At 42.3% G+C, this 22,387-nt stretch overlaps 1 protein-coding gene across 1 annotated transcript in view; it reads right to left on the bottom strand.

The window, feature by feature from the left end:
• The window catches only part of ADGRE3 (adhesion G protein-coupled receptor E3), a 59,121-nt gene that overhangs the window by 7,433 nt on the left and 29,301 nt on the right, over positions 1 to 22,387 (bottom strand). Inside the window, 9 exon segments of the mRNA XM_021083689.1 lie at positions 3,178 to 3,346; positions 5,797 to 5,888; positions 6,108 to 6,174; positions 6,665 to 6,900; positions 7,296 to 7,493; positions 8,891 to 8,988; positions 8,991 to 9,057; positions 13,027 to 13,211; positions 19,429 to 19,542. Of these exon segments, the coding sequence (XP_020939348.1) occupies positions 3,178 to 3,346; positions 5,797 to 5,888; positions 6,108 to 6,174; positions 6,665 to 6,900; positions 7,296 to 7,493; positions 8,891 to 8,988; positions 8,991 to 9,057; positions 13,027 to 13,211; positions 19,429 to 19,542 (1,226 nt within the window).

Raw genomic sequence — 22,387 nt, 5'->3', positions numbered from 1 at the left:
ACCCCAAAATCTTAGTGGCTGAACTCAGCAAAAGAATCCTTGCACTATGTGTCTTCTTCATGGTATTTGAGAAGTACAGATAAAGAACTTGGGTGATTTTGTATTTCTTCAGTTGCTTGAATATCTTCATACAGCCATTATACCTCCTGGCCTGGATCATGTACATCTCAGTTTCATTGGGGTTTCTTTCAGTCTTTTACGTTATATTTATTGGTTGTATAGTATCCAGTTCTATAGATGTAGTGCTACTTAACTAAATCTAGGTAGAAATATGTTAACTTAGTTCAATAGTACACAGTAGGGTAGCATCTTGCTTGGGGTTCAATTTTAGAGCCAGCAGGCAGTCCACATTACTCCTGAGCACCCCTTAGTAAGGCACCCTCTCTTATTTTGTTTTTATTGAAATACAGTTGACTTAAAATGTTGTGTTAATTCCTTCTATATAGCAAAATGTATATATACATTCTTTTTCATATTCTTTTCCATTATGATTTGTCACAGGATATTGAATACAGTTCCCTGTGGTATACAGTAGGATCTTATTGTCCATCCATTCTACATATAATAGTTTACATCTACTAACTCCAACCTTCCACTCCATTCTTTCCCCAACCCCCTACACCTTGCAACCACAAGTCTGCTTTCTATGCCTGTGAATCTGTTTCTGTTTTGTAAATAGATGCATTTGTGTCATACTTTAGATTCCACATATAAATGATATCATGTGATATTTGTCTTTTTCTAACTTCACTTAGAATGAGAATATCTAGATGCATCCCTGTTGTTACTGCAAATGGCATTATTTCTTTGTTTTTAACGACTGAGTAGTATTCCACTCTATATATGTAGCACATCTTCTTTATAGTAAGGCACCATCTTAGAGGTTTATCTCAACAATCCAAAAGCAGACAGTATTTCCCAAATGCCTGAAATACTGTTTCTTTTGTTCAGCTACAGAGAGGTGAATTGGTTTGTGCTTAGTAGCCATGTTGAATACAAAATATACATTTTGAAAAACTGGAAGCTCACACTGTGAGATGCCTCAGAAACTTAGATGAACTAGGGAAGAGTACCTATAAATGTCTTTTTCACTGTGCTCACTCAGGTGCATAATCCACTGAAGAGAGTTGCTTACAGTTTTCTTTGGCTATACAAGTAAGCTACCACTGTTTACAATGAAGTGGATGGATGGATAGAAGAATAGATACACTGGAGTTCCCGTCGTGGCTCAGTGGGTAACAAACCCAACTAGTATCCATTAGGACGCGGGTTCGATCCCTGGCCTTGCTCAGTGGGTTAAGGAACCAGTATTGCCGTGAGCTGTGGCATAGGCTGGCAGCTACAGCTCTGATTCGATTCCCTAGCCTGGGAACCTCCATATGCCACAGGTATAGCTCTAAAAAGACAAAAAAAATAGAAGAAGAAGAAGAGATACATGGACTGATATGTGAAAAACAAATGTACCAAATGTTACTCACAGAATCTAGGTGGTTGTAGGTGTGTATTCTCCACATAATTCTTTTCTGTGTTTGAAAATATTCATGATAAAATATTCAAAAAACTGTCTTGTGTAATTTCATTATAAAGCTATTAAAACATTAGTAGAGAGACTACACCATCACATGGAAATGTGTTTAAGAATTCATGCTAAGTGGTGTGGTAAATTGCTTTATTTTATGTTTTTCTTTTTATGACCACACCTGCGGGATATGGAAGTTCCCAGACTAGGGGCTGAATCAGAGCTGCAGCTGCTGGCCTACACCATAGCAACAGCAATGCTGGATCCAAGCTACATCTGTGACCTATGCCAAAGCTTGTGGCAAAGCCAGACCCTTAATCCGCTGATTGAGGCCAGGGATTTAAAAAAAAAAAATTTATTTATTTATTTTTTAATGTTTATTTTTTGCTTTTTAGGGCCACACCTAAAAAGCATATGGCATATGGAAGTTCCCAGGCTAGGGGGCGAATTGGAGCTGTAGCTGCCAGCCTATGCCACAGCCTCAGCAACGTGAGAGCTGAGCCGCATCTGTGACCTACACCACGGCTCACTGGCAATGCCAGATCCTGACCCACTGGACAATGCCAGGCATTGAACCCACATTCTCATGGATCTTAGTCGGATTTGTTTCTGCTGTGCCACAATGGGAACTCAGAAACCAGGGATTGAACCCACCTCTTCATGGCACTGTGTTGAGTTCTTAACCTGCTGAGCCACAGTGGGAACTCCTAGATTGCTTTATTGATCTCAGTTATTAACTCTTCTGTAGTAGTATTATATTCTGTCTTAGCCTCATGGTGGATGGAACATTTTTCTCTTTTTTTTTTTTGCCATTTCTTGGGCCACTCTCGCGGCATATGGAGGTTCCCAGGCTAGGGGTCGAATCAGAGCTGTAGCCACCAGCCTACACCAGAGCCACAGCAACTCGGGATCTGAGCCGTGTCTGCAACCTACACCACAGCTCATGGCAACACGGGATCCTTAACCCACTGAGCGAGGCCAGGGATGGAATCTACAACCTCGTGGTTCCTAGTCGGATTCGTTAACCACTGCGCCACGACGGGAACTCCAGGAACGTTTTTCTCCTGTTGACTTTGGACTTGGACAGGAGACCTTCTTTGGACAATGAGATATTGTTCAATGGAGGTGATATGCAGGCAGAATTGCCTCGCCCACTGAGGCTTGCTTTCTTGTGACTTTGACATTGTTATGAGAGGAACTTATGTTGGGGAGCTTCTCCCTTTTCTTACAAGCCTCAGGATCACAAAAAACAGACCTGAATGTGATCAGCACTCTAGAGCCAAGTCAAGCTGAGTCCAGCTAAGATTAGCTGAACCCCAATCAACCTGCAGACTCCAAAATGAGAAAAGTAAATATTTGCGTTTATGCCACTGAGATTTTTGAGGATGTTCGTGACATAGCAATAGATGACTATTACCAGCGGGAAAGTTGATGAAAAACATGATATTTCCTTGATGTAGAAATTGTTTACTTTCTGAAAGCCATTAATAAATTAATGCATCTTACAATCAACAGCATCTCACAGTAGAGAAAATGTAGGTAGCGTTCACATAAGCTCATATGAAAATTTAGAGAACATGGAGTTAAGTGTTCCTTAAAGTACATACTGACAAATTTTTCTCAACTTTAAAACAATAAAGAGACAGGTCCATGTCTACCTGCTGGCTGAGGAGGCAATACACCAGGAAAATGAAGAATCCCTGAAGGCTATTGATGATGGTGAAGAGGTAGGCCATGACGTGGGCAGCTGGGCCCAGCTGAAAGATACCCAGACACCACGTGCATCCCAGGATGAAGAGCTGAGCTGTTGCTTTGAGTGTTAGCATCCTGAAGGGAGTAATAATTGATAATGTAAAAAAGCTAGTAATGGACAAGAACACTGGTATAGCATAGCTGTTAATGGTAAGGACTGTGGAGCTAGAATGCCTGGGTTTAAATTCAAGCCAGCACTAACTGTGGGACCTTGGGCAATTTACTTTACTTTTCTGTAACTCAGTTCCTTAATCTTTTTTTAAATTTAATTTTTATTTTTTTGCTTTTTAGGCATATGAAAGTTTCCAGGCTAGGGGTGGAATCAGAGCTATAACTGCCAGCCTACATCACAGCCACAGCAATGTGAGATCTGAGCTGCGTCTGCGACCTACACCACAGCTCCTGGCAGTGCCGGATCCTTAACCCACTGAGGGAGGCCAGGGATCAAACTTGCATCCTCATGGATACTAGTTGGATTTGTTTCCACTGCACCACAACAGGAACGCCTTAATCTTTATAATAGTCCTATTTCACAGTGTGCTTGCAAAGATTAAATGAGACTTTATCATATGGAAAATATTTAAGATAGCAGATAAAACAAAATTAGTTACAAACATGAATAAAGCATTCTAAAACTGTATATATATATATATAAAGCTCTTTATGTATCATTTATAGATGGGGGTCATATAATTTGTTATTCAAATAGGGAGGCTTTTGAGATCAAAAGGGGTGCTATTCAGGGAACTCCATGCAATATCTTGTAATAGCCTATAATGGAAAAGAATCTGAAATAGAATATATGTGTAACTGAATCACTTTGCTGTACACCTGAAACTAACACAACATTGGAAATCAATTAGACGTCAATAAAAAAGGATGCTATTAATAATTACAATGCATTGACAAACATAAACTGGGACTGTCCCAGGCAAACTAAGATGTAAAGCCACCCTCCTTAAATGTATGTATCCCTAAGTGAATTAATTAATTAATTAATTAATTTTTATGGCTGCATCTATGGCATATGGAAGTTCCTAGGCCAGGGGTCAAAGCAGAGCTGTAGCTGTGGCCTACACCACAGCCATGGCAACAGCAACACCAGACCTGAGCCATATTTGAAACCTGTGCTGTAGCTTGTGGCAACACCAGATCCTTAACCCTTAACTGATCGAGGCCAGGGATCGAATCCACATCCTCACAGAGACAACACTGGGTTCTTAACTTACTGAGCCATGATGGGAACTCCCTATACATCCATAATTTTATTTTTATTTTTATTTTTTTTTTATTTTTTGTCTTTTGTTGTTGTTGTTGTTGCTGTTGCTATTTCTTGGGCCGCTCAAGCGGCATATAGAGGTTCCCAGGCTAGGGGTTGAATCGGAGCTGTAGCCACCGGCCTACGCCAGAGCCACAGCAACACGGGATCCGAGCCGCATCTGCAACCTACACCATAGCTCACGGCAACGCCGGATCATTAACCCACTGAGCAAGGGCAGGGACCGAACCCGCAACCTCATGGTTCCTAGTCGGATTCATTAACCACTGCGCCACAACGGGAACTCCCACATCCATAATTTTAAAAGATAATATTACCCAAGTGAGAAAAGTGCAGTGTGATGCTGTTGTATGTGTGCCTGTTTATACTATAGAAAATGCACAGAAAAATGGCTGGGAAAATATCAAACATATCTCATACAGTTTGTTACCTCTGGCTTCCCTGGGAAGCGAAAGTGGCAGGAGAAAAGAGAGTAAGCCACTTCCACTTTTAACTTTATATATTTCGAAAACTTTTGAAAAAATTTAACGAATGTGTTATTTTTGTGATTAAAATGAAAAACTCAACAAATTGCATGTTCAAATTAAGGCGGATGTTGCAAATTAAAAAAAGACACAGCTCTCAATATTTTGAAATAATATTATACAAAATATATTTTAATCAAAATCCTTCCCCAACCTATTGCCTCTTGTGTTGTGTGGCAAAAACTGCTGGTTTTTCTCATTCTCTTCTTTTAGTGTTAGATCTCTTTTTGAGATTTATCAGGGAAACATGGCTACCCAGTTAGAGACTACATTTCCCAGCTTACCTTGCAGCTAGGTGTCACTATGTGACCAAGGTCTAGCTAATGGGATACTTGCAAATTCCATGTCACCTCCTCCCCAAGGGTGAAATATTGATAAAGATTATACCCTATGGGATGGGGAGGCAACAAAATAGAAAGAATTTCGTCACTTTGTGGAGCAGAGCCTCCCCATTAGCCCTGGACTCTTCACCTCTGGACTGTAACATGAGAATGAAATAAACTATCTTACTCCTTTTTTGGGGGGGGGGTGGTTTACAGCAATTTAGCCTGTACTTGAGTGAATACAGCTTTTCATTAATTGTGACAATGGGAGATGGCAGTGGCAGTGCTAATCTCTATAGTGTGGTTATTGGGTGTGTGTTTGTGTGGATATGTAGGAGGGACCAATGGCAGGTGAGTAGAGGAAAATGGGGTTAGAAAATACCACTTACTTCATCTTACCTTATGTTCTGGATGGTTGACACTTCACTATTGAGAGAGGAGAGCTTCCTTTTCAAAATCCATAGCACCAAGAAAAAAAAGACAAAATTCACCTGCAGGAATAAAACAGACCAAGTAGAATGCAAATTAAAATGTTCCATGTCCACTGTAAGTTGCACACAATTCCCACCTCCCTGCACATGGATTTAATTTGTAGCTGGTGGAAAAATCAAACCATACAACTGAGAAAATATATGTCCCTTGTGCTATCCTGCACCCATGTCTGGCACTTCTTCTTAGGTCAGGAACATCAGAGCCACATAGTTACTCACACAGATAACGGCACAGACGGGGCCGAGGAAACCCCAGATGAATCCCTGGTCTGTATGGAGCCAGCATCTGGGAACAATGGGAAAGGGGACACAAAGAGAGATCAGAGAAAGCACACAAAATGGATATGAAGTGACACCTTTTCCTAACAGAGAACTTTTCCAAGGTTTCCTGAAAATGTCAGCTGATGACATTGAAGACTTTGATTATTCACTACCATGTGTTATTACTACATTAAACATTTCACAAGCACAGTCCTGTTGAATTTTCACACCAGTATTGTGAGGGTGGAACCAGGAAGAGGACCATTATCTCCATTTTACTAATGAGGGGACTTGAGGACTTGAGGTCACTAACTATGGGAGGGATAAAGCTGGGAACTAACTGCAAAATTCTCTCCTTCCAGAACCTTCTACTTCTTTCCCTGCTTCACTGGGAATGAGGTTAGAGCCCTTACACTCAAGGGGAATGTAGAGTGCATTCGATGTGGACAATCCAGTCATCATCATTAACACTGTCTTCGGTTCTGTCTGTGGCACAGGATGAGGGTCCAGCTCACCGATCAGGTGTTCCATAAAGATGAGGCTTGAATGCTGCAGAAATAGCCACAATCACAGCTGGGACTCCGTAGCCTAAAGGGAACATGAGCTTCTTCATGAACTTATTCACACTGGAGTAGTTGACCACCATGAGGTTGCGTGCAGTGAGGAAGAGGTGCAGGCCCTCCAGCAGCATCCAGATGAAGGAGGCCAGGTAGAGATAGTGTAAGGCACCTGCAATGATGGCACACAGCACCTGGGGGAACAGTAAGGTATTACTGGGAGGGATTGTTGGGGTGGAGCATGGCCCGGGGACCTATCCTTTAAACTGTCATTGAGCTCACTGAAAGTAAATGTGGTTGACAATCAATGCCAGCACTGCCCACCTTGGTACCACTCCTCCCACCTTCCTCTGGGACCCAAGGCCATTTTATTAGTGAACTTATAATGAACTCATGTATTATTGAATTAATGCATTATGTATGAATTAATGCATTATATATAATATTATTATATCTAATATATAAAATATATTATAACATATTATACATATCATATTATAATTTACATTAATTAATGCATTATAATGAACTCCATGAATTCAGCATCCCCTGTGGCAGGGCACAGAGTCCTCTGGGATACTGCTGGTACCTTGGGCTCTGTTTGGTCAATGGCTGTGAGGAAGATTAGGTGGGCCAGGAAGAGGCAGATGGAGAGCTGCAGGTGGAGCGAGGTGCTGGTGTTCTGGATGGGTTTGCACAACAGGAAGGTGAGGGCTGCCAGGAGGAGGCACAGCAGAGAGAGGCTCAGCCCCACGTAGGTGATCACATTTAGTGCAGGATCATGCTTCTGGGAACCAGCAGAGAGGAGATCACTGTCACACTTTTCTGCTCTCAGATTATACTCCCCCACCCCTTTGAATGAGGAGCCTCAAACATAGGCATACCATCTCTGTCTCTGCAGGGAGAGGAGGGATGCAGGATTTCCTGTGTGCTGTCACCCCACCTACGTAATCAGTAAGTCCTTTGACCCCACTTCTGGAATATGTGTCCAACTCAACCTCCTCCCACCACCTCTGCTGCTGCCACCCAAATCCTGACCACCACCAACTCTCTGCTAGTCCACTCCTGCTGCATCACCATCCATTCTCGACCCAGGAGCCAGAGGTATCTTCCAATAACATCAATATGCAGCATCCCTGGTGTAAACCCTCTATTGCCTTCCAGTTGCAACTTGTATGAAATCTAAATGTTCTGACCATGCATTGGAGATCTGACACATTTTCCCTGCTCCCTTCTCTTTAACCTGACTTCTTACACTTCCCTCTTGTTCACCCCACTGCAATTACATTTCTTTATGGAACACACCAAGTTTGTTCTCTCTCACGACCTTTACACATACATGTATTTCTTCTTGGGATGCTCTTTCCCAATACTTTTTTTTTTTCTTTTTAGGGCTGCAGCTATGGCATATGGAAGTTCTCAGGCTAGGGGCTGAATCAGAACTGCAACTGCTGGCCTATACCACACCCACAGCAATGCCGGATTTGAGCTACATCTGCTACCCATGTGCAGCTTGCGGGAATGCCAGATCCTTAACCCACGAACAAGGACAGGGAGGGAACCCGCATCCTCACGGACACTATGTTGGGTTCTTAACCCACTGAGGCACAATGGGAAATCCCTGAGATCTTTTTTCATTGAGGTAAAATCCAAATAATACAAAATTAACCACTTTATACTGTACAATTCAGTGACATTTAGTACATTCATGGTGTTGTTTTATCACCACTTCTATCTAGATCCAAAACATTTTTATCACCCCCAAATAAAACCCCAGGCCCATGAAGAAGTTACTCCCAATTCGCCCCTTCCCCCAGCCCCTAGAAACCACCAATTTGCTTTCTTTCTCTATGGATTTGGATGTTTTATGTAAGTAGAATTCTACATTATGTGGTCCTTTGTGTCTAGCTTCTTTCACTCAATATATTTTTGAGATTCATCCCTATTATAATATTACTGACTTTATTTTCAGATTTCAGCTCTAATATTTAACTCTTCTCTGAACACTCTATCCAGCGTAGCACCCCTCTGCAATCACTCCATATACACGCTCTTTTAAAATTTTCTTTATAAAGTATAGTTGATTTCTTATAAGATAAAATAAAATATTCTTTATAGCACTTATTGCCCCCTAGCAGAGCCTCAAAGAAGATTAGCTGGAGAAATTAAATGTTCACATCATACCTGGCTGTGGAAGGCCATGAGGACAGCGAAACTGGACAGATGGGTGGAGCTACATGTGGTGTGAGTTTCATTTGCTTGCATCAAGACACAGCCCTCTGTGACCAGTGGCCGCCCTCCTTTGTGCCTTTCCAGTAGACGCAGAAGATCTTTTTGATACCCGGTTTCATCTGAAAAGAGAACAGGCTCGTCGTGTCCTTCCTAGGGAGGGACAGCTCTCAGAGTGCTGGTCTACACTGGTAGGGTTCAAAGAGGTGACACACAGGTTAGGAGAGATCAGGTGATTTCAGTTTTAAGTGATGAGGATGACCACCAGGACAGCCACCCCCATAGTCCCACTTCCATTAGGAGTCCACATAACAGAAAGCAAGCCCATCTCTCTCCCTTAGGGAGCCAGAACTTTACAATATGTCATTGGTTTCAAGACTTTGTCCTCTGGAGTTCCCGTCATGGTGTAGCGGAAACAAATCTGACTAGGAAGCAAGAGGATTCGGGTTGGATCCCCGGCCTCGCTCTGTGGGTTAAGGATTTGGTATTGCCGTGAGCTGTGGTGTAGGTTGCCGACTCAGCTTGGAACCTACATTGCTGTGGCTGTGGCTGGCAGCTGTAGCTCCAATTGGACCTTTAGCCTGGAAACCTCTATATGCCGCAAGTGTAGACCTAAAAACCAAAAAAAGAAAAAAAAAAAAAAGAAAAAAAAGAAAAGAAAAAAAAAAAAAAAGGCTTTGTCCCCCACCATGACAACTGAACAAAAAAAGCTTTCTCCCCAATACTCTCTAAGCCAAATTTCCCTGGTCCCTTCACATCAGTTCTGCTCTTGACCTGTACAACAACACAATAATTGCTCATGAGATGGCAGGGGTAGTGTAGGAAAGAAACATCACCAGGAGAGAGAATAAAGTTAGCCTTCAACCTCTTCCTTTTGTTCCAAGGGAGTCCAGAACATCACTTTATGGGGCTAAACAGATGAGTTAGATATTCTCCTGTTGGGGGCTGTACCGCCTTTGATAATCCCCTGGACCATCCCCAGATGTCTTGCTCCACTTCTGCTGCCCAGGCCATACAGCAAAAATTCCCTTCCTAGGAGTTCCCCTTGTGGCTTAGTGGAAACAAATCCGACTAGTATCCATGAGGATGCAGGTTTGATCTCTGGCCTCACTCAATGGGTAACGATCCGTCGTAGCTGTGAGCTGTGGTGTAGATCACAGATGCAGCTCAGATCTGGTGTTGCTGTGGCTATGGTGTAGGCTCATAGCTGTAGCTCTGATTCGACCCCTAGCCTGGGAACTTCTATATGCCACAAGTGTGGCCTTACAAAAAAAAAAAAAAAAATCCTTTCCTAGGTTTTATGCATCAGATAAAGCCTACCTTTCCTCACCTTCTACCACTGAATCATCTTCTTTTTTTCCTTTTTTTTTTTTGTCTTTTTGCTATTTCTTTGGGCCGCTCCTGAGGCATATGGAGGTTCCCAGGCTAGGGGTTGAATGGGAGCTGTAGCCGCCGGCCTACGCCAGAGCCACAGCAATGCGGGATCCAAGCCTTGTCTGCAACCTACACACCACAGCTCACGGCAACGCCAGATCATTGACCCGCTGAGCAAGGCCAGGGACCGTACCCGCAACCTCATGGTTCCTAGTTGGAATCATTAACCACTGCGCCACGCTGGGAACTCCTGAATTATTTTCTTAAAGTTAAAAAAAATTTGGAGTTCCTGTTGTGGCTCAGTGGGTTAAGGACCTGTGAGGATGTGGATTTGATCCCTGGCCTCACTCAGTGAGTTAAGGATCTGGCATTGGTGAAAGCTGTGGCTTAGGTTGCAGATCCGGTGTTGTTGTGGCAGTAGCATAGGCTGCAGCTGCAGCTCTGATTTGACCCTTGGCCTGGGAACTTCCATATACTGTAGGTATGGTTGTGAAAAGAAAAAAATTAAGGGAGTTCCCGTCGTGGCGCAGTGGTTAACGAATCCGACTAGGAACCATGAGGTTGCAGGTTCGGTCCCTGCCCTTGCTCAGTGGGTTAACAATCTGGCGTTGCCGTGAGCTGTGGTGTAGGTTGCAGACGTGGCTCGGATCCTGCGTTGCTGTGGCTCTGGTGTAGGCCGGTGGCTGTAGCTCCGATTCAACCCCTAGCCTGGGAACCTCCATATGCCGCGGGAGCGGCCCAAGAAATAGCAACAACAACAAAAACAAAAAGACAAAAGACAAAAAAAAAAAAAAAAATTAAAAAAAACGTTTATTTTTTCCAGATTTGTTGAAATTTAATTGACATATAGCATTGTATAAGTTTAAGGTGTACAGTGTAATGACTTGATACATGTATATATTGCAAAATGATTATTGCAACAAGGTTAGTTAACATCCATCAATCACTTCACATAGTTACAATTTTTATTTTGTGGGGAGAACTTTTTTTTTTTTGTCTCTTTGCCATTTTTTGGGCCGCTCCCGAGGCATATGGAGGTTCCCAGGCTAGGGGTTGAATCGGAGCTGTAGCCACCGGCCTATGCCAGAGCCACAGCAACGCGGAATCCAAGCCTCATCTGCGACCTACACCACAGCTCACGGCAAGGCCGGATTGTTAACCCACTGAGCAAGGCAGGGAGCGAACCCGCAACCTCATGGTTCCTAGTCGGATTCGTTAACCACTGCGCCACAACGGGAACTCCCAACAGTATAGCATTGTTAACTAGAGTTAATCAGAGTCACCATTCTCTCTCCCTTACATCCCCAGAACTAATTCATCTTGTATCTGGAAGTTTGTAGCTTTTGAAAACGATTACCTCTCCCCCCAACCTCCCGTTCCTGGCAACCACCAATTTGTCCTTTGTTTCTATGAGTTTGGTTTTTTCTGATTCCACTAGTATAAGAGATCATACAGTCTTTGTCTTTCTCTGACTTATTTCACTTCTCCACAATGTCCATGTTTCAAAAAAAGGGAAGATTTTCTTCAATTCTTACTTTTTTTTTGCCTTTTCTCTTTTCAGGGCAGCACCCATGGCATATGACAGTTGCCAGGCTAGAGGTCCAATCAGAGCTGAAGCTGCCAGCCTACCACACAGCACAGCAATGTGGGATCTGAGACTCATCTCAGGACCACAGCTCCTGGCAATGCTTGATCCTTAACCCATTGACCAAGGCCAGGGATTGAACCCATGTCCTCATGGATGCCAGTCGGTTTACTAACCGCTGAGCCACGACAGGAATTCCCAACTCTTACTTTCTAAACAGAGCTGGCTATGTATGCCTATTAACACCCTTGCTTTTAAGAGTTTGGGCAGAGAACAACAGGAAAAGGCAATGGATTATATGAAAGTATTTCTTCTGATTGAGTTATGTAGTCCTAATAATTAATTCCAGGCTTCTGCGCAAGAATGAATATTATGGCTCAGTTAAAATTTCACAGATGTAGGAGGTACCTGCTACTAAAATAATTCCATGAACTAGAATGACACTGCTCAAGAGAAATTTCATGTGAGCCACTTACGTAATTTGAAATTTTCTACTACCACATTAAAAAGGGAAGAGAACAGGTCAAATTAATTTTTTTTTTGTCCTTTTAGGGCTACACCCACAACATATGGAAGTTCCTAGGCTAGGGGTTGAATTGGGGCCACAGTTGCTGGCCTACGCCACAGCCACAGCAATGCAAGATCCCGAGCTGTGTCTGTGACCTACATCACAGCTCAAGGCAATGCCAGATCCTTAACCCACTAAGCAGGCCGGGGATCGAACATGTGTCCTAATGGATACTAGTTGGGTTCATTACCACTGAGCCACAATGAGACCCCCTCAAATTAATTTTAATAAAATAATTTTATTCAACTCACTATATTCAAAATAATACCTTAATATGTCAATATAAATCAATACTTGTGATAAATATAAAATTATTGAGAAGTTTAACACATTTTTTTCTCTTACTAAGTCTTAGAAGTCTGGAAACACTAAGTCTAAATGTGAAAATACTAAGTCTTCAAAACCTCAATTCGGACTCACCATGTATCAAATGCTCAACATAGTTGGCTCCTGGCTAGGATATTGGACAGGTGGACCCAGAACCATTGACTGGGGAGTATTTGCAAATTATTTGGCCTAACACCCATGAAACCTAAGCAAATTCAAACTGCAGCTTTGACCCACCTTCACATGCTGAAAATTTAGAATCACAGATTGGGAGAGAGATGTGTTCCTTTTGGGTCCAATAGCAGCACTCACTACCTGGGAGTTCAGGTAAACTCGATCTTTATCATTCATTTCTTCAAAGAAAGTTGCATTTATGATATTTCCAAGGGAAGAGAATGAAACGAAGGCAACTGCACTAGGACCTAAGTAAAAAGAATAATGGACTCTTTAAAAAGTGTCACCATTTCTGGGAGTTACCCTTGTGGGGCAGCGGAAACGAATCTGACTAGGAACCATGAGGTTTCAGGTTCAATCCTTGGCCTTGCTCAGTGGGTTAAGGATATGGCATTGCCATGAGCTGTGGTATAGATTGCAGATGTGGCTTGGATCCTGCGTTGCTGTGGCTGAGGCATAGGCCGCAGCTGTAGCTTAGATTGGATCCCTAGCCTGGGAACCTCCATATGCCGTGGGTGCAGCCTAAAAAGAAAAAAAAAAAAAGTAAAAACAAAAAGTGCCACCATTTCTGAATACTTTTTTTGGGGGGGGGGCACACTGGCTGCATATGGAAGTTCCCTGGCTGGGGGTTGAATCAGAGTTGCAGCTGCCAGCCTACCCCACAGCCACAGCAACACCATATCCAAGCCGTGTCTGCAACATACACCACAGGCTGGACCCAAGGAAATCAATTTATAGTTGGGTTACATGTATTTCTAGTCTATTGTGTTTGTATGTAATCATTTCCTTTCTACATATTATATATGTAAACCATATCTAGATATAGATAATATATGTGGAAATGATTATCTATCTTTTTTTTTTTTTTTTTTTTTTGTCTTTTGAGGGCACCCACGGCATATGGAGGTTCCCAGGCTAAGGGTCCAATTGGAGCTGTTGCCTCTGGCCTATGCCAGAGCCACAGCAACGCAGGATCTGAGCCACGTCTGTGACTTACACCACAGCTCATGGCAACGCCGGATTGTTAACCCACTGAGCAAGGGCAGGGAGCGAACCCACAACCTCATGGTTCCTAGTCGGATTCGTTAACCACTGCGCCACGATGGGAACTCCATCCATTCTTTTAAATTAAATTAAATTTTATTTTTCAGCCATGCCTGAGGCATGTGGAAGTCCCTGGGCCAGGGATCAAACCTGCACCACAGCAGTGACAATGCCAGATCCTTAATCCTCTAGGCCATCAGGGAACTCCATATCTATTTATTTATTCAATTTTTTTTTTTTTTAGTGGGATGTTTACTATGTTTCAGAAATTATTTTGGGGATACAGTGGGGGACAGAGTAAACTGAGTTTCTCCTCTTATGGATTCTTTCTTTCTTTTGGCTGGACCTATGTCACAAGGAAGTTCCCAGGCCAGGAACTGAACCTGCATCACAGCACTGACCCAAGCTCCTGCAGTGTCAATGTTGGGTCCTTAACCCACTGTGCCACCAGGGAACTCATGGATCTTACTTTCTGATGCAGGAGACAGACAAATATAAACAAACGAATAAGGTTATATATCAGAGAATGCTCAGTCCTATGGAAAAAATTAAGTGAAGTAAGGGGCAGAGAGATGATGGATACTGCTTCGGACAGTATGGCCTTCTGAGCCTTGGGAAGAAGTTTGCTTTTATTTTAAGCCAATGGAAAACTATTGGAGGATTTTAAGCAAGGCAATGGTGTAATTTAACATGATTTAATAGGCTAGAAAAGATAGATACATGATATATTTATATTTATAACATATATTTATAATCTTATTATATATTAGGACATGCACATGATATATATAAATAGTGATGGGGTCAAACTGTGTCCCCCAACTCCCTAAATCCATATGTTGAAGTCTTATTAGTACTTCAGAATTTGACTGTATTTGAAGATAGGGCTTTCAAAGAGTGATCAAGTGAAAATGAAACTGTTAGAATGGGTCTTGGAGTTCCCGATGTGGCTCAGTGAGTTAAGAACCTGACATGTGGGTTTGATTCCTGGCTTTGCTCAGCGGGTTAAGGGTTTGGCATTGCCAGAAGCTTTGGCATAGGTCACAGATGTGGCTTGGATCCAGTGTTGCCGTGGCTGTGGCATAGGTGGGCAGCTACAGCTCTGATTTGACCCCTAGCCTAGGAACTTCCATATGGCACACATGTGGCTGTTAAAAAAAAAGAAAAGAAGAATGGGTCCTAATCCTATCTGCCTGATGTCCTTATAAGAGGATATTTGGACATGTACAGAGAGACCAGGGGAATTCTAACTGCGGCATAGTGAGTTAAGGGTCTGGCATTGCTTCAGTTGTGGCATAGGTAGATGCTGCAGCTCGGATTTGATCCCTGGCCTGGGAACTTCCATATGCTGCAGGTGTGGCCCTCAAAAAAAGAGAGACCAGGGATGCAGGCACACAGAGAAAAGACCAAGTGAGGACAGAGTGGGAAGGTGGCTGCCTTCAAGCCAAGGAGAAGGCCTCAGAAGAAACCATCCCTGCCAACACCTTCATCTTGGACTTCGAGCCTTTGGAACTGTGAGAAAATAAATTCTTCCTGTTTAAGCTACCTAGTCTGGTATCTTACAGCAGCCATAGCATATAATGCATATACGCATATATGCACACAGACCTACATATTATATATATATATATATATATATATATATATAGACTATATATGTGATAATATATTAATGAAAACATTCCCATGTTAATAAGTATTCATTCTTGCAGCTGCTGAGAAGTCCACATGACAAAGGGGTCTTATAGAGCAAGTAGTTAAGGACTAGGGACAGAGCCAGGTTTCTGGATTCAAATTCCAGCTTTGTCGCTTACTAACTGTGTGGTTCATCCCACTGGAATAAATACCTCAGCGGATTTCTCTAATCATCCTTCTCTGGTCTCATGCAGGGGACGAGAAGCAGGGGCTTCAATTTTCTCTGAGTTAATGGTAGTTTCCATTTGTTAGAACGAAACAGCAGCATGTGGTTGGAAGACATTAGCAGGTGCTATATCCACCTGATCATATGCTTGGAAACTGCTTGTTTCTGAGCTGAAATATTCTGGTGTAAGAGCAAAGTCATAAGCAGAAAAGGGAAGAGTAGCTCTCGAGTTTCCCAAGGTGGGTCTCTGTGGCCTGGGTTTTTCCTCTGAGATGTTTTGCAAAGAGGGGAGTCATGTGATCATGCATCTTTGGTTACCTATGACAGTTCTAGTTCACACCTGGTGTTCTGGTATGATTGAATAGTACTGTCTTCCAATATTAAAAGTGTAACCAACCTAAATGTCCACTGACAGAAGAATTGATAAAGAAGATGTGGTACATATATACAGTGGAAGATTATTCAGCCATAAAAAATGAAACAATGCCATTTGCAGCAACATGGATGGACCTAGAGATTATCATATTGAGTGATGTAAGTAAGACAAAGACAAGTATCATATGATATCATTTATATGTGGAATCTAATAAAATGATATAAAAGAATTTATTTATAATACAGAAAAAAACCCACAGATTTCAAAACCAATCTTGTGGTTACCATAGGTGAAACTGTTGGGGGGAGGGAAGAATTGGGAGGGTAGGAGTAGCATATTCACACTACTGTAAAAAACAGATGATTAACAGTGTGAACCTACTATATAGACACGAAAATCTACCCAATAGTTTGTAATACCCTATAAAGGAAAAAAGAATGGATATATTTATACGTAAAAAAAGTGTCACCATTTAGAGAAATTACAAGGTTGCTCCAGACCAGAGGCTCTCAAGTGGGGGGGCTATTCTTCTCTCCCTCAACCTCAGTTGACATTGAGCAATGTCCGGAGGAATTTTTGGTGTCACATCTGGGGGATTGTTACTGGCATCTAGTGGATAAAGGCCAGGGATGCTGCTCAACATCCTACAGGGCAGAGTATAGTACCCACAACAGTCCAGCCCATGAGAGAAACTGAAGGAAGGAAAAAATGTCCCTTTACAAGCTTGTCAAGCACCCGACAATGGGTTCTTGTCTCTCATTAGGGATATCGAGGCCTCAACCTAATGTAGAATTTAATTCATTGAACATTTGTTGCTCCTCTCTGATACCATGCTGGTAAAGGTGACTACACAGAGAAAGAAGTCATGATTTTTACCCTTAAGGTAAGTCAACTGACAGATACAACACATTAGATACCATGATAAGCTAGGTTCATGGTGCTGAGGGAGCACGGAGGAAGGAGGGCCTGACTGTGGGGCTGTGATAGAAATGGGCAGTCCTGGGAGGCTTCATGGAGGAGATGAAAGTTGAGCTGTGTTGAAAGAAGAGTAAAAGTCCACCCAGTGGGGTGGTGGTTGGCATTCCTGGCAGAGGAAGAGCCAATGCAGAAGCTCTGAGCTGAGGCCAAAGGGGCCATTTTAGGGGACATAAATAATCAACTGCTGGGCATGTCTGTGCCAGATGCTCCCCAAGGCGCATGCAGTCACATTATGATGTCTGCAATTCATGTAAACAATTCGGCCTAGACAGTTGTTATGGGCTGAGCTGTGTCCTCCCCAAATTCATATGCTGACATCATCCTAATCACCCCTTCCCCACCCCCCCTCCCCTTGCCTCAGAATGTGACCAAGGAGCAAACTGGGTTGCAGATGTGTTTGGTTTGGCCTGCACCGTGAAACCTTGCACGCTCTCTCTACAAATTGCGAGTGACAAGGGAACCTGGTGACAGTGCAAGCACGAAATTATGTGGTTTTTGTTTGGCTTTCATCTTCCACCTGGCCCATCCTCAAATGGAGGCAGATTCAAGTTCTCATCTTCTCAGGGGAGGAGAGGAAGAAACAGGAACTAATTGCTACATGAGACTTTCTCAGTTCTGCATGTGGTTAGTTGTCTCTGTGTTTATTGTCTTTACTTTGGTTCTTTGGGTGATGGTGTAGACCAGCAGTACCCCGTGTTTATGGAATTGGATTTTGAGAGCCCATTTATTGTGCTATAGCAATTATAACTATATGGCAATTATAATAGAAGTGTTCTTGCCAAATTAAAAAATTGGAGGTATTCATGCAAATAACCCAATTTTTGGTTTCTCTTGAAAAATCAGAAGGTCTGGTGATACTGGGACAGTTAATAGTAACAATCTGTCCCTTTTTACACAGGCCGTAGCAGATGTTCTAGGTACCCTGACTTTATTCCTTTGGCACTCTTAGTTTCTACTGCAAGCAGCTGTGACTCTGTCTGGGAGCTTTCCCTGGAGTAAATGTGTTTGATATGTATACAGGGCAGGCTGGAAGAGCCTAAAGGTTTACCTCACCTTCCACCCCCTGGAAGGGCTCTCAACCAATGTTGGGTCAGAGCAGGTGTATAAATAGCCCAGCTCTCTCTCCTTGAATGGGGAAACTCAGTGGAATTGAACTCCAGTCACCACCAGCAGTAACCTACTCACTAACATAACAATACCTGTATGGGCTTCCTTCTCTTCCCAGTCTCACTTCCTATTTTCTTTATTAGGATGTTTGATTTTATGTGTCAATTGGATAAGCTATATTATCCAGATATTTGGTCAAACACCAGTCTGGATATTGCTGTGAAGGTATTTTTTTTTTAAGGCTGCACCATGCAGCTATGGAATTTCCTGGGTTAGGGGTCAGATCGGAGCTGCAGCTGAGGCTTATGCCATAGGATCTGAGCCACATCTGTGACCTATGCCACCAGATCCTTAATTCACTGAGCGAGGCCAGGAATTGAACCTGCATCCTCACAGAGACAATGTTGGGTCCTTAACCTGCTAAGCCACAATGGGAATTCCATGGGAAGGTGTTTTTGGATGAGATTAATAGTTCAATCAGTAGACTTTGAATAAAGCAGATTACTCTTCATAATGTGGGTGGGTGGGCCTCATGCAATCAGTGGAAGGTGTTAAAAGAAAGAATGACTTCCCCACCAAGGAAGAGACTGTCTTCAGACTTGAGCTGCATGATCAATCTTCCCCTGTGTCTTCAGCCTGTTGCTTGGGTTTTAGACTTGCTACCCTCCACAGTCTCATGAGCTAAATTCTTCTTAAATTCTCTGTCTCTGTCCTGCCTGTCTCTCGCTGTCTCTACACATACACATCCTATTGGTTCTGTTTCTCTGGAGAACCCTGACTCATATACCTGCTGGTGCTTCTGGGATCATCTCCAAGTACAATCCTTATACTTGAACTCCTGACACTTGTCTCAGGGACCGCATCTGAGTCGACCCAAACTGAATAGCCCCCAAATTGCAGAGAAGACTCTTTCATGTGGAAGAAAAGAAAGACCCACTTTAGGAAGATTTTTTTTTAAGGAAAAGACTCAAATGACACAGTCTTAGGGTAACAGACCTATTAGGGAGGAACCAATTTGGGACATTTTCTTACTACTCACACAGTAGTGAGGAAATTGCTTTTGTGTCTTAGGGATTCTGAATATAGATACCACATGTACCTTGTATGTCTCCCTGGATGATGTCATCACAGTGGATATCCATTGAGTTCATTTGGGCCTTCAAGTTGAACATGATTCCCTGGGAACAATCTGTAACAACTCGAGTTTCAACAGCTGGTAAGAAAAGCAATAGGCAAGTTTGCCATTATTATAATTTAAAAAATGTGCATAGCTACCCAAAGGGCTCCCATTTACGGAGTGTCTAGGATGTGCCAGGCACTGGGCTAAAAGCTTTGTGCACTGTCATCTTATAACAGCCTCGTATAACCCCATGAGGGACTATTGTCCAGATGGGGAAACTGAAATTCAGAAATTAAGTAAGACTCTAGCTCCAAAAACCAAGTTCTTTTTTTTTCCTCCTCTTTTGGCTACCCTGCTGCATATGGAGTTCCCAGGTCAGGGATTAGATCTAAGCCTCATTTATGACCTATGCTGCAGCTGCGACAACTCCAGATCCTTTATACACTGTGCCAGGCTGGGGATCAAACCTGCATCCTAGCGCTAGGGAGACACTGCTGATCCTGTTGCACCACAGAGGGAATTTCATAACTCATGAAACCAAGTTCTTAACTAGCACATCCTCTCTGAAGCAACAATACCATTTCTAGGAATTTATTTATTTATTTATTTATTTATTTATTTATTTATTTATGTCTTTTTATGGCCACACCCATGGCACATGGAAGTTCCTAGGCTAGGGGCCAAACTGGAGCTGTAGCTGCTGGTCTACACCACATCCACAGCAACTTGGGATCTGAGCCGTCTGTGACCTACACTGCAGCTCACAGCAACACTGGATCCTTAACCTACTGAGCAAGGCCAGGGATTGAACCCATGTCCTCATGGATACTAGTCCGGTTGATTACTGCTGAGCCACAATGGGAACTCCTCTAGGAATTTATTATCAGAAACAATCATGGAGAAGAGGGCAGATTTAGCTATAAGAAGGTTCACAGCAGCAAAGACCATAAGGGTGAAAAAATGAGAAATGGCTTAAATGTTTAACAAGAAGGAATTGATTAAATAATTTATGGCTTATCTCTATAATGGGAAACCATACTTCCAATAAAAATGAAGTCAAAGAAAAATAAGAAATAAGCTCATGAAAATATTTATCTTAAAAATTAGTATGAGTCTGGTCATGGGTTGGAAGTTATTGTAGCTGGGTGACAGGTGCAGTAGGCTTATTATGCTTCCTTTTATATATGTTAAAAAAGCTTTTAAAAAAGCAAGTAACGAGAGTTCCCACTATGGCACAGTGGGTTAAGGATCCAGCACTGCCACAACTATGGCGTCCGTGGCAGCTCCAGCTCAGATGCAATCCCTGGTTGGGAACTTCCATATGCCGTGGGTGCGGACAAAAAGAAAAAAAAAAAAGCAAGTAACAAAATAGCACTTGAAGAACGATGCTACTATAAAGTAGATAGGAATATGAAAAATGATATCTTAATAAAATTTAATAATAATAAAGAGTAGAAAGTAGAATGATAGAAATTTTAGCAATTACCAACCCTAGTTCTAAGTGCATTTTATGCAGTATTATTATCTCAGTTTACCGATAAGGAGACTAAAGCCCACTGAGATGAGGGTACCGGTTATCCATTAGATGATTAGGGCCTGGCCAAATCAGGAAGGATGAGAGTAACTCATAATCTGGTTTAATTTTGAATGAAAATGTCCAGATTCTGGTTTCCAAGAAGGTTAGGCACTGAATTTTACTTTATTAAAAATTAAAAAAATTATTATTTTTATATATTGTAAAATACATGTATTTTATTATATGAGTTGGTAAAACAAAATGGTTAATTAGGCATACATAACTATTCTCTGAGACAAATAAAAAGCACAGCAAACAGCATTTCTGGGGGCCAATATAGTGATATGCATCAAAAGCATATAAAATATTTTCTTCCTTTTGACCTAACAATTTCTCTTCTATGAATTTATCCTAAGAAATTATCAAGCAAACACACACACACATTTTCAGTGGTTTTTGTCACAGGGTTGTTTGGTAATAACTCACATTTCACAGAATAGGGAAATAAATTATAGTATAAATGTTTTATCTGCAGTGCAACTCTATAAACCATTAAAGACAACATAGGTAATGATGACAAATAATTTGCTTGGAAAGATGTTAGTAATGTAATGAGTGAGAAAGCAGGCTGTGCAACTGTATGTAAAATATAACATACACAACAAATATGTGTCTCTTCATCAAACATGTACCTACATGGCTATCAGACTGGAAGACTGGGTTGTGGGCTGATTTAGCTGGTCTAAATTTAACTTTGTGTACATTTAAAAAAAAATTAAACAACCTTAATACTTGGCTTTGCCGTGGTATTTTATTTTTTTATTTTTTATTTTTATTTATTTTTTTCTTAGCCATTCTCAGCAGACATTTATTGAGTGCTTACTGTGTGCTGGAAGTAAGCCAGGTGCTGGAAACAGCAAAGGGCCAGGAAGAGTCAGGGTCAGCCACTGAGTCCTCAGTGACACTGCACTCACTGACCCTGGTTGACACAGGAACAGATTAACCCTTCAGGTACCACTCTGACGGCCTGAGCTGGGTCCATAGATGAGTCTGCCTAGGTCTTTCCAGCAGCCAAAAGGGATTCAGTGGGGTGAGACCCTGTCCCTCTCTGTCCGGGTCCAGAGGCATACACAGACAAGCTCCTACACACTCCTCCAAACACGCCTCAGACTTTGACGTGCAAACACACACACACACTCACACAGAGGCATGGCCAGTTTTACAAGGAAGTGGTATGGAGGTGCTGCCTACAAGTCATGTTCTGAGTCACCCACCTCAATATAAAACTGTCATCCACCATTGAGAGATTAGCTTGAGAGGTGTTTTTGGCCAAGTCTCTTGTAACACTGAACAAGGGGACAGCATCTTAAGGCTTTTCCTTAGAGAGGGGGTTCTGAGAGGGGGAGGGGCCATCGGAGACAG

Source organism: Sus scrofa, chromosome 2, assembly GCF_000003025.6.
Source record: "Sus scrofa isolate TJ Tabasco breed Duroc chromosome 2, Sscrofa11.1, whole genome shotgun sequence".
In the NCBI taxonomy this organism is placed as follows: domain Eukaryota; kingdom Metazoa; phylum Chordata; class Mammalia; order Artiodactyla; family Suidae; genus Sus; species Sus scrofa.
This window is presented reverse-complemented; position numbering and strand designations above follow the sequence as displayed.